Source organism: Convolutriloba macropyga, chromosome 2, assembly GCF_964194025.1.
Source record: "Convolutriloba macropyga chromosome 2, txConMacr16.3, whole genome shotgun sequence".
NCBI classification, from domain to species: Eukaryota; Metazoa; Xenacoelomorpha; order Acoela; family Convolutidae; genus Convolutriloba; species Convolutriloba macropyga.
Genome location: NC_134469.1, coordinates 44,744,910 through 44,757,931, shown reverse-complemented (window position 1 = coordinate 44,757,931; position 13,022 = coordinate 44,744,910). Strand labels below are relative to the sequence as shown.

Below are 13,022 nucleotides of genomic sequence, written 5' to 3'. Positions count from 1 at the left end.
GCCCAAACCACCCCAAGTAATTCGAGTTCATTTATACTATAGCGTTCTTCATTGCTATTAAGAAAACGAGATGCAAAAGCTACTGTTTTCCACCCTTCACAATCTAATTGTTCAAGCGCAGCGCCTAAGCCTTGGCGGGATGCGTCGCATTTGTTTCGCGTTTCCAGTGTTGGGTTAAAATGAGTATTTTCTGTAGCGTTTGCAATAACAGTTTTGATGTGTTCAAAATGTAATTGATGATTTTCATGCCAAATAAATTTTTTGTTTTTCTTTAATAAGGGCCGAAGAGGGTGGCATATTTTGGCAAGATTAGGTATAAATTTGCTTAAATGATGAACGCTACCTAAGAATGACCGTAATTGTTTCAATGTTTTTGGAGCTTTGATTTCCGCAATTGCCGCTGTTTTAGATTCTATAGGTTTAACACCGCTTTGTGAGAATGTGAAGCCAAGCCAATTTATTTGATGTTTTGCGAAGTGACATTTGCTTAAATTAATTCTAAGGTTATCCGCTTCGAGTTTTTGCAGACATTTGTACACGTATTTGAGGTGCGATTCCTTGGTGCCTTTGCTAACTACAATTATGTCATCCAGAAAACAGTATGTGTTAGTCAGCCCAACCAATGTGTAATCCATTGCCTTTTGAAACTGGGCCGGCATATCCGTAAGGCCATAAAATCCCGTTTTAAAACGATACGTACCTGTTGCTTCGCCGCAAATGATATTAAAATTACAATGACGTGCGGTATCCGGATGCAGCTTTAGTTGGCTATAGGCATATTTTAAATCGATCGTTGAAAAATAGACATTATCTCCCAGATTTGAATTATTAATATGTTGTGAAATTGAATCGATAAGACTATCTATATTTGGCATTTGATACTTGTTTTTGTGGATCGCTTTATTTAATATTTTCGAATCAAGAGCTAATTTTACAGATTTGTCCTTTTTGACCGTAATCACAATGGGAGAAATGAAGTTTTTATCCGAACATTCTTGTAGTTTTTCAATGTGTCCTTGTTCAGAAAGTTTCTTTAGCTCAGCGGATACTTTGTCTAATAAGTTTATAGGAACACGGCGGCCTTTTTGGTGTGATGGAGTATAATGTTTGTGGAATTTTGAACGAACTGTATATACTTTGGACTTACCAATTCTGGAGATTAGGTCAGGATAATCAGTAGCAATCTGTTTTTTGATTGGGCAATGTTCTTGATCTACCTGATTGATTGTTATATGATTATTTGATTGTTGTATTGAGAGTCCAAGAGCTGGAAATAAATCTCTACCCAATAGAGAACGATGTCCATCTGCCACTACTTGAATTTCTATTGGATTCGCGTACCAATTGCTGCTTTGAATTGAAGTTTGGAGAATGCCCACCGTATGAATAGGCTCGTTTGAAAATGTTTTCAATTGTTTAGGATTCGCTTCGCGTATCCACTTCGATTTCGAGTCATGGGAAATGATGGAGTTCGCCAAGGATTCATTTATTATTGTGCATACGCTGCCCGAATCCCCCAAAACATTTGCTGATGTATTGCCGAAAATTACAGGAAGATTGATTGCGTCCACCGAAGTTGTGGAATCTGATACTACTGCTACACAATTATCTTCATCTGAAGAATAGTTTGACTCCAAATCAGGATCAAAATTGGCCGAAATTTGATTGACATCTTCATTTTGATCATCTTTTTCTACGTTATTGACGCGCGGCTTAGGTTTTGGGTACGAATTGGGATCTTTAGGTTTGCGACAAACCTTTGCGAAGTGGTTTTCAATACCACAGTTATTGCATCTTTTTCCCCGAGCGGGACATTTATTACGGTGGTCAGAGGTCCAACTAGATCCACAGAAATGACAGGTTGTAGGCTTTTTCCGTGCTGTTGTTTTCATATTGGAGAAAGGGGTAGCATTCGCGATGCGCATCCGTTGCACTTGGTTAACAGTTGAATGTGACTCGGTTTTACTTGCATTCATTTTTAGTTGGTTGAGCGTACCCATCTGGATATTAATTGCTATTGCCAATGCTTTTTCCGGGTCTACTGTTTCTTTAAGAAGCTCCTTTTGAATGTCTTCATTTTGCATGTTCGCGATAAAGACGTCCCGGATGATAGTGTCTCCTTTATCTCCTAGATCACAGTTTTCCGAAAGTTCTTTGAGATGTCCATAGAACTTCTCAATAGGTTCTCCCTTTTGCTGTTTTCGTGTGAGGAAGAGGTATCTATCGAAGGTTATATTATGGATCCCAAGGAAAGTTGTATTTAGAACATCCCAAAGATCCTTCGTTGAGATTGTTTCGAGATTGACGGTCGAATTCTTTGAGTTGAATACGCGCCGCCCTTCCATGCCTAAGCTCAAGTACATCAAAGAAGATGCTTTCCGATCACATAACTTCCAAGGTTTGTCACCGCAAAGTATGCCGTTTGCTATAACACGTTGACACTGATTTTTCCACGCTGTTTTTGCCTGCTCATTGCGGGTACGTGGGTCTCGCTCTGATTGTGCCGTCGGGTTGTCAACTGCGTCCTCATATGCTGGTTCAGGAGGCAAGAGAACATGTTCTGGAGGGTCCACCAAGCGGAGGTCCCCTTCGATTCCTTCTCGGGCGAGGATGGCGAGTTTCAATTGTATTCTCCAATACTCCCAGCGAATTGGGGGTTCTAGTGTCGCCTTTTCCCAAAAGGGTTGAATTCCAAGTGGGGATTTGCCGCTGTCCTTTGTCGCTGACTGCGCCATGTTATACTTTATCTTATTGAATAGTTTAGGATTCGCGTTGCGAATACTTTGTCTCAAGAATGTGTTAGGAATTGCTGAGCGAATACGCAAATAATTGTGTATTACGAATTCTGATTATTGGAAACGCGGTGCGAATCCACTGCTAAGTTTAACTCAGGAATATGAAGAGCGTTTGCAGAGTAACTTGAATTCAGACTGACTAAGTGAGATTATGATTACTTATAATAAACTAGCATGAACAAAATATGAAATAATTTAGTAGACTAACGGGAATATTAATATAGGGGAATAAATAGAAGTCATAACTTTTAGTTATAAAAACACATGATATAATTATAGATATAGAGGATAACTAATTTAGTACACATAAAGGTTTCGATATATATTTAGGTATCCATACGTATCACAAAGGCCGAGGAAATTAAGCCCATTACCCCCCCCCCCCCCCCCCACTTAACTTCCTCCTGCCACCGATCTGCCGTGTCGGCAAACTTTGCGGTGTAAAGGACAATTTTACGTGGTTTTGATAGCCGCAACCAAAATTATGACCCCACCCTCGTTCCCCCCAAGTCAACTTCTCGCCAGTCCTTTGAGAGCGATCAATCCGATGTAGTCGGCATGTTTTGAAGGGTGAGTGTTTCTAATTGCAAAGTTTAAAGCAATTATATTAGTCCTTTTGTCTTTTTATGTGAGTTTTTGCTTGATCAGTTTTTTTGTCTGGCCCTTTCAACTTTTGGACATAAAAAATGGGATAAACAGGTAAAAGCCTGGAGGGCATTTAGGGGCTGCAGCTCTCTTAAAGCCTTACTAGTCTCTATAGTCTCTCAGTATGCAATTCACCGAAACTGTTTCGAGAAGACAATTTCATGTTATGAAGGACGGTTCTTAATATCAAAAGCTTGACACCCTGAGTCACCCCCCCCCCCGCATCCACCCCGAACACTCCCAACATACTCCATCTGACCATTGAGACCCGCCTCTCGTCCGGCTCTCCCCCAATCCCTTGACCCCCCCCCCCCCCACTCCGCTCATCGCCCCGCCTCGTTCCCCCCAAGTCAACTTCTCGCCAGTCCTTTGAGAGCGATCAATCCGATGTAGTCGGCATGTTTTGAAGGGTGAGTGTTTCTAATTGCAAAGTTTAAAGCAATTATATTAGTCCTTTTGTCTTTTTATGTGAGTTTTTGCTTGATCGGTTTTTTTGTCTGGCCCTTTCAACTTTTGGACATAAAAAATGGGATAAACAGGTAAAAGCCTGGAGGGAATTTAGGGGCTGCAGCTCTCTTAAAGCCTTACTAGTCTCTATAGTCTTTCAGTATGCAATTCACCGAAACTGTTTCGAGAAGACAATTTCATGTTATGAAGGACGGTCCTTAATATCAAAAGCTTGACACCCTGAGTCACCCCCCCCCCCCCCCGCATCCACCCCGAACACTCCCAACATACTTCATCTGACCATTGAGACCCGCCTCTCGTACGGCTCTCCCCCAATCTCTTCACCCCCCCCCCCCGGACTCCGCTCATCGCCCCGCCTAATGTTACCACCCCTAAGCCCCAGCTAGCTACTACCAAAACCAACTGCTCTGCGTTCTTTGAGAGCAATTTGCCCGACATCAGTCGGTTATGTTAGTTTCTTGGATTATGTTTTAAAGTCCAGTTTGAAGTCAAACTATTTATTTTTTGACCAATTAGTAATTGGAATGTATTTGAAGCAAAATGTAATTTTGAATGCCGCACGTAGAATTTAAGCGTTTAGTCATATTTAGCAGACGAACTTAAGTGCAAAAACTATCAATGATTAATTTATTTTGATCCATCATTTTTTTAGCAAGCCTATTGTTCACGTGATGCAAATTGTGTGCATAATTATTCGGTTTCAGTTAACTTTATGGTCCCAAGGCTTTTTCTCACACGTGTCAACAAGGAATAATACATTGGGCGAATTTTCAATTGCTCTCTAAAGAATTTGGAAGCATTTTTGTCGTGTCTCTTTGCGATCTTTTTTCCTTGACCTTTTTGACTTTTCGAGTAAATTTTAATGCGCTTTACTTTTTTATGTTAGCTCGATCAGCGTTGTGCTCTGGATCACAATATTAAACAGGTGACTAATTTTTACTTTAAATTTGGTTGAAGCAAAGTTCACAAAATTGAGCTACCGTCAGTCGTTCGAGAGCTATCCGTCCGACATCAATCGGTTGTATTTGACTCTTTAATAGTCGAAGTCAGCCCCTCAACAGCTATTTTTAGGAGCTCCCCTTTTTAATTCGCCTTACCTTTTGATGGCGTTTTTTGTTCACAATAAGTCACGGTTTTCAAGCTTGACTTCTGGCGGCCCTCATTCACTGTTTCAAGTGAATGTGTTCTGAGTTCTTTCACGCATCGAATTGCGCAATGTGAATACAGTCAATGTCAAAAGAGCAAAATCAAAAGAAACGGTTTAAACCGATAACTCCCGGTCTTTAAGCCATGATGCATTAGGTTATCAAAGTTTATTAGAGCGATTGCTAGCTTACATTAAGCTTAATAGTTTTCAGTTTAAAAGCTAAGGTAAGTATAGTTTTAGAATCTAACAAACGGCTCTCCGAATTGGAACATTTTTTGAAATTTTGAAAAATTTCTATCAATTTCTACTTTTTTTTCTTTTTCTGTTTCAGTCCCGATTTGCATCAAGCGCGTCAATGGCGGCTAATTTGCAGCAATCTGCCGGCCGTGTTTTGTGTTTACTGTTCTCGAACGATGTTTGAATCTATCTTCTATACTTTTGTGTCTGAAAAGTTGTTACCTGATTGTTTTCTTGACAATTTTGAAGCTTGCTCGAGTGATTTGACTTTCCGTTGAACGGAGCGGGAGAAACTGGCAATTCATGGGAGCTGTAAGTCTCAGCTTTTAACGCTTTAATGAGCTCTAATTGTACGGTGCAGCGAATCTGCTGAGGAACGCTTGAGGTGGTTGGTGCTCGTGGTGTGAAGGGTGATTTGAACCCTCCCACTAATTAACCACCCAAGTTTTTATCGCCGCCCTCCATTGATTTTAGCTAGCTTCAACCAAAGTCAATCCCTTGCTTGTCTTTCGAGAGCAATTCACGCGATGTTATATTTGTTAGTAATGTTTGTTTTTAAGACTTCATGCGCATTTTTGATCTAATTTTTAATGGTATTGCTAAAAAGCGGTTAAAACTATTTTTAACCGCTTTTTAGCCTCTTTGTACTCGATCACGTTTGGCGACATTTTGATGTGACTGGTTTGAATTGTTAACTTTTGTGTGATAAAATTGATTAATCAGTGTTTGACCTCTCCTCTTTTTTGACATTTTCTGTCTTTTCACTTCTTGAATTTTCTTAAGAGCAATTTTTTGAGGATCGAAAGATGTTTATTTAGAAATATTTGTTGGCGTTATAATAATAAGACTGTCAGAAGGTCGATTGCTTGGTTATAGCTGGCATTTAAATATTTTTTGATTCTGTAATTTGGCTTGTTGTTTACCCCTTTTACCTCATTTTTGTATATTTTGGTGATCAAGCAGAGTCGGCGTTTACCGGTTTCGGCAGAATAATTGATGAGATTTTTTCAGAATTTGGACAAATTTTCCATTGATCTCCAACGAAGTTTTTAGCAATTATATCAGTCCTGTGGTTATTTTTAATGCGTTTTTTCGTATAACCCTTTTAACTTATAATACTTGATAGACAGGTAAAGCCCGAAGGCATTATGTGGCTGAGCAGCTCTCTTAGAGCCTTACTAGTCTCTAAATATGCGATAAACTGAAACTGTTTTGAGGTAACTTTTTCATGGTGTGAAGGGCAGCTCTTAAACTTTTGAATTTAAGAATACGGTCTAAATTTTGACCGGCTCCTTCAGTCACCTCCCCCCCCCCCCCCACCCCACCCCACCGCCACCACTCCACTTGTCCGCCTTATTCCTCCTGGCGATTTGAACCCCCTCCCGGTTGCATCCCCACCAAATCTAATATCGCTAAACTTCAGCTGTCGATAAGCAACCTGCTGACCGTCGTTTGAGAGCAATCCGCCCGACCTTTGTGCATTTTTTTGCCGCTGATAGAAACGTTATCTCAAAAGTGTGAATAAAACCACTCGCGAATTAAAGTTATGAAGTGAAAAATAGTATTACGCACATTAGGGTTTTCTTAAAGAGTTTTCTTTGTAGATCAGTCGCAATTTTCAATTGCTCTTTGTCTTGATTGTTGACCATTGATATGTTTGACCATCATTTCCAAACGTGAAATAGGTGTTTCGGCTATGGTTTAGATCAAAACTGAGATTTGGATGTCTGAACAACTAAGTGAGCGTTTCTGTTTGGAATGACTGAAAATTTCAATAAGCTGAATTTTTTTGTCGCACTGAAACCTGTAGACCGCACATTACTTATAGGAGGCTATGCGAAAAGGCTGCCCCATTACATTCCCCGGATAATAGAATGGGGAATGCGTAGAATGATATTCCGTGTATTGCTAAAACTATAACAATTAGGAGCTGCTGCTTGTTGTGAAAAAGTTACTCATTTTCAATTGATCATCGCCCTCAGTGATTGAGAATCAAGAGAGCAGAACTAGGTGTTTGAATTGCAAGTTGTAGACTTCGTGTTATGCTTGTTAGGGGTATTATGTGTGCTTTTGAAATATTGGTTTATTCTCAAATTGTATTTTCCAAATAGATTTTTAGGTTTTGAAGGAGAGCTGCTCTTTCTGTGTTTGTGTTTCTAGATTAGCAAGATTAGCGTAGGATGACAGACAAGTAAATCTGATGGGATGTTATTTAAAATTTTCAGAGTTTGATGACTCCTGATGAAAAGAACGGTAGTCGAAAGGATGAGCAGTCATTGAAGTCCGCTAGTAAATCATCAGTACAGCCACAGTCTACATCTCAGGGTGGTTGTTTTGAGCCTGGCAATGTTGTTTGGGCATATGTTAAGGGCCACCCATGGTGGCCTGCCGTGGTCAGTGAAGATGAGAATGGAGGCGACGATGACAAGCCGTGGTACCAAATGAAAGGGAATCGTTACCACGTCCAGTATCTGGGACCCTTACTAGAACATCAGTGGATATCCCCGGCTCGACTAGTCACCTTCCTATCAAAAGAGCAATTTGTTCAACTGAAGTTAGTTGATAAGAAGAGTGTCACCAATGTATGTCAGAGGCATCGTGAGAAATGGGAGTTGGCTGTAAAGGAAGCAATTGATTTTCTCAAATCCAATGATCGAGTTGAAATGCTCAATCGGAAATTAGTCGAAGCTGAGCAAGCAAAAGAAAACATAGTTAAGAACAATAGAAGCAAGGCTGAACCAACTAGAGACTTACGTATTTGTGTTTATGACTCAACGACCTACCTATTGGATGAAAAAGCGTTATCAAAACTAATGGAAGAATTCGACCAAACAAAGCAAATCGACAATCAAAAAGCTAAATTGACTTATACTCAGTTTCAATTATCCTCTGAGGATCTCCGCTCGTGTAAAAGCTTGAACTTGGGCGCTGATGCTGTAATAGATTTGAGGATTGACAATGATTCAGCAAAACGAGAAACAAAGTCACTTACGAGCTCTTTCGATGATAGCAATTCGAGTGTATTGAGTAGTCGGAGGAGTCGTAGCTCATCTCCAAGGAAGACCACTTTTGCTAATATTGGTTCGGATATGAATAATTGCCAACATTTATTGATAGATGTTGAGATAGTGGAAGCCTTGCAAAGTAGTCGCTCGAAACTGAAGCAGGTTGTTATTAGCCATCTGAGTAGATTACAAGAACAGTTGAAGTATAAATATACACTTAGTCCCCAGTCCAAATATAGCGAAGATAGAAAACCCCGAAAAAGTGATTCGCGAAACGTTTTGACGCTTAAAGAGGCGGCTGCATTTTTGGGTGAAGGCGGAAAATCACCAATTAAACGCAGCTTAGATAAGATTCAGAAGCAAATAGAGAAACAGCAGCTAAAAGAAAAAAGGAGCACCACACCAGCAAAAGATGCTGTACTACCGGAACCAGAACCTGTAATTGTTGAGGTTGTTGACCCCTTCAAAGCTCTCTATGCTGATCCAAATGCTAGAGACAAAATTTGTTTAAAATGCGAAGGCGATGGCAAGCAAATGCTCGCATGTATTGAATGTTTCAATGCGTACCACGTTGCCTGTTTGCCCGAGGAAGAGTTGGTAAAAGTACAGACGGATGTTGGATTCAAATGTGCGGATTGTATGGCGGGTATCAAGATATGTTTCTCTTGTAAAGAATCACTAAGTGGAGCGAGTGAAGGTGAAGTTTTTCAGTGTACAGTTTCTAACTGCAGGAAGCTTTATCACGTGCAGTGTCTTGATAAATACCCAGCTCTAAATGAAAATTTCAGCTCCCCGAAAAAGAAGCGCGATAAGTGTCCGCAACATTTGTGTGCATCTTGTTTTCCACATGATACAGCGGCGAACAAATTGTGCTTCATTGGGAAGTTGACCAAGTGCCTGAAATGTCCACTGGCATACCATTGTGGCAAAGCAGAGAAACCAGAGGAGCGCTGCTTTCCTGCTGGTAGTGCAATACTCAGTCACAACTACATTATATGTCCAGCACATTTTTGTGCGTCTAAAAGGGCTCCTGGATTAGCTCGGAAGAGCATTTTTTCAGTTACTAAAAAGAAAACTCAAACTATGGATCATCTTAACGTCAATTGGTGTTTTTTCTGTGGCACTGGTGGCGATCTAATCTTGTGTGAGTTATGTCCTGCAGCGTTTCACCCCAAATGTGTAAAGCTATCTGGAAAGCCACCTGATGGGAAGCCATGGCATTGTGAAAACTGTCAGGCGGGACTGTTTCCCCGATTTGGTGACATTGTCTGGGTCAAATGTGGGGCGTTCCGGTGGTGGCCAGCCAAAATTTCTGTGCCAGAAGAGATTCCGGAAAACATTTTTAGAAAGCAGCATAAAGAGGGTGAATTTGTTGTTCAATTTTATGGAACCAAAGACTTCATGTGGATATCGATTGGGCGTGTTTTCTCTTTCGAGGAAAATGACACGGCTTCAAAGGGAACAGATTCGACTCTGAACAAGCAATTTCAGAAGGGGTTGTCTGATGCCACAACTGCTCATCGGGAACTCACGGCTCAGCGTGAACGAGAACTGATTGATCGATTGAACGGATCCTCTAATAGTAGGACTCCGGCACCTTACAAGTACGTCACTCGAAATATACCTCAGGGTAATGTCAAAGTGTACAAAGCTGACTTGGATAATTATGCAACCTGCTCCTGTACGCCTGATGATGTGGATCCATGCGGGCCTTCGAGTAATTGTGAAAATCGCTACACATTAATAGAGTGTCATCCTAAATTGTGTGCTGCTGGGGATAAATGTCAGAACCAGAGATTTGCAAGAGCGCAGTATGCAGAAACGTACTATTTCAAATGTGGAGATAGAGGATGGGGGCTGAAAAACAAGCAGACAATCTACCCTGGGCAGTTTGTGAACGAATATTGTGGCGATTTGATTGATTACGACGAGTACGAGCGTAGGCTAAAGAGGCAGAATGACAGAGGTGAGCTAGACTTCTACTTTTGTGTTCTGGATTCGAAGCGAGTGGTAGATGCGAAGCCTAAAGGATGCCACTCGAGGTTCATGAACCACAGCTGTGAGCCGAATTGTGACGGACAGCTTTGGATGGTTAATGGAGACTATAGGGTGGGACTGTTTGCTAAACTCGAGATTCCTCCCGATACTGAGTTGACGTTCAACTACAATCTCAGTAGTCTCGGTATGTTATATGTCTCTAGAAAACTCAAGTTTTTACACTATTTGTTTCGCTTGCAGCATTTCACTATATGTAGTAGAGGCTGGGCAAATATTACCTTATTAGACTTCGGGCGAATCTGTTCAACGTAAGAGTAGATTGTCACACTATTTTTCACTGTAGAGTCTAGCTGTTATAGTTATAGCACATATTACGTTCCCTATTTAGAGTTACTAAAGGCTTGATTTAAGAGACAGGTATATTTTTGATAATGAAAGTCAAATAGTTGCCCGTGTTGAAGTTTTCATAGAAAAGATCCTGTTTCCTTGAAAAAATTTCACTGGGATCTTTTTCACTTCACTTTGTGCTTTTCCATTTAAAAACAAACAAAATTTTTGGTGCTTAGAAAACCGGAAGTCTCCTCGGAATGATTAACTGTTTCGAGTAAAAGTTATTAATTGCTCTCAAACGAAGTTTGTAGCAAGTATAATAGATCTGTGGTCTTTTTAATGCATTTTTTCGCTTGATTTCTTATCTGACTCTTTTGATTTATTGTCCTCAAAAACGGGATAAACAGTATGCGATTCACCGAAACGTTGAGAAGACAATTTCATAGTGTGAAGGGCGTTTCATAGTCTCAGTCACCCCCTCCCCACTCTTTCCCCCGTCCAGCCTCCTGCACCATGCGATTTAAACCCTAAGCTGCCCTCTCGTGCAGCCCTCCCAGCCCTAGCTCTCCATCGCTTGACCCCCCACCCCCTCAACGATCGACCCCCCCCCCCGCAACGCTTCAATGATAAAATCCCTAATTCCCAGCTGGCTACTACCAAAGCGAATTATTGCTAGCCGGTTTGAGAGCAATTCGCCCGACGTCCTGAGAAAAGGGGTAACTGATAAAATCTGAGACCATTAAGTCTCTGTGGATTTCTTTGAGGCTTTGTAGCTCTAAGTGTACGGAGCACCGAAGCTGTTGAGGAAGCAGAGCTTCGTTGTTTAGTGGGAATTTTTTGGGGTCCCTTTTCTGCTTTAAAGTGTTTTGTTTGGTTTTGGTAGTCTGTACTAAAAAAAGAATTTGTGGACTTTGTTAAGAACGTATAGGTTTTCTAAAGGGACATAACACATGTGAGGAGCTGAAGATTCTAAAACATATTTTAGGTATCGTGGATGGCACCAAGAAGCCTTGTTTATGCGGAGCTGAGTCTTGTTCAGGCTTCATTGGCGATAAACCCAAGTTGAAACTTTCAACAAGTTCTGTTCAATCGAGGCGGGACTCAAACAAGAGCTCCGAGCGCAAACGGAAACGCCAGATGCTCTCCAGAAAACGACTGGTGAAACTGGGAGAGGGAATATGTTATAGGTGTGGATCAGGAGAAGGTGATTCAGCTCTCATAGTTTGTTCACGCGGCGACTGTAGTAAATGTTATCATCTCAAATGTTTGAACCTTGAAAAGAATCCAGGCAAGTGGGATTGTCCGAAGCACTTCTGCGACGTCTGCGGCAAAGCGTCGTCGTCTTTTTGTCAGTCGTGTGACAACTCTTTCTGCAAATTGCACTCAAGTGAAAATTTAGTTGAAGTCAACAGGGTTGAAGTGAAATGTAAAGACTGCGTCGACGCCAATTCCTCATGTGACGAGGATTCAACGTCTTCTAGTTCGGCAGCGAACAAAGAGAACTTCGATTTAGCATCAGACTCTGAAGCAGTGGTTAGCCCGTGCAAGAAGGTCAAATTGTCAGTGAAGAATTTGGATTCAGAGAGCAAAAATTTGTCGAGTTCATTTGAAAACCGCAGAAGTTCGCCTCGCAAAAAGCCCGTTCTCAGAAACACTGAGGATACTGATAAAAATGCAAATCTGTCTTCGGGAACTTCAAAAAGTCCCGAGCGTGTGTTGAGAATGAAACAAGAACCTAAAACTGATGCAAGATGACCATTTTAGGCTAATTAAGCAAACTTTTCCCGGTGTTGATACCTAATTTAACATATGGTTATTTTGGAATATTTTACGAAGACAGTGAAGATTTTATTCCTTTCCTTGTGCTGGTTTTCTGCTTCTAATTTGCCCTAATCAAAATTCCAATTGCTTAAATTACAGTTGCTGTAATTATCTTTACTTATTCTAATAAACTGCTATTCAATAGCATTTCTCGATTGAATATTTGTTTGACTTTTGTGCTGAAAATACCAGCAGCTTTTTGAACTATGTATTGTTGTTTGTTTCTTGCTTGTGGTTAACAAACTGTATGTCGTGTACCTTTTGTACAAGTTTTGAGTAGTCATTGGTGAATAAAATATTACAGAAACTCAATCATGTTTTGACCTGTAGTGACAAAACATGAGCTTTTGAATCGTTGAAAGCTCACGTCAAGAGAATAATCACTTCAAAGTTCTACAGTTTTAGAAATCATTCTCAAAATGCAATTGAATGAAAAACAAGATCAAGTAATAAAAGTACTTCGTGATGTCTGATACTTACGTTTAGGATATCAGCCAGCGAAATTGATGACAAGCATGATAATCAATCTGTTTGTGATCGCACATAATAAACAATTGTTTACTGGTGTCCTTACAT

General features: G+C 40.6%; 1 protein-coding gene across 1 annotated transcript; it reads left to right on the top strand.

Moving 5' to 3' along the window:
• Positions 1–7,479: 7,479 nt before the first annotated feature.
• LOC142358693 (histone-lysine N-methyltransferase NSD2-like) lies at positions 7,480–12,758 on the top strand. Its single transcript, XM_075410211.1, has 2 exons — positions 7,480–10,479; positions 11,611–12,758. Exons 1-2 carry the CDS (start codon positions 7,524–7,526, stop codon positions 12,378–12,380), a joined length of 3,726 nt encoding a protein of 1,241 aa, XP_075266326.1. The 5' UTR covers positions 7,480–7,523; the 3' UTR covers positions 12,381–12,758.
• The last annotated feature ends 264 nt before the right edge of the window (positions 12,759–13,022 follow it).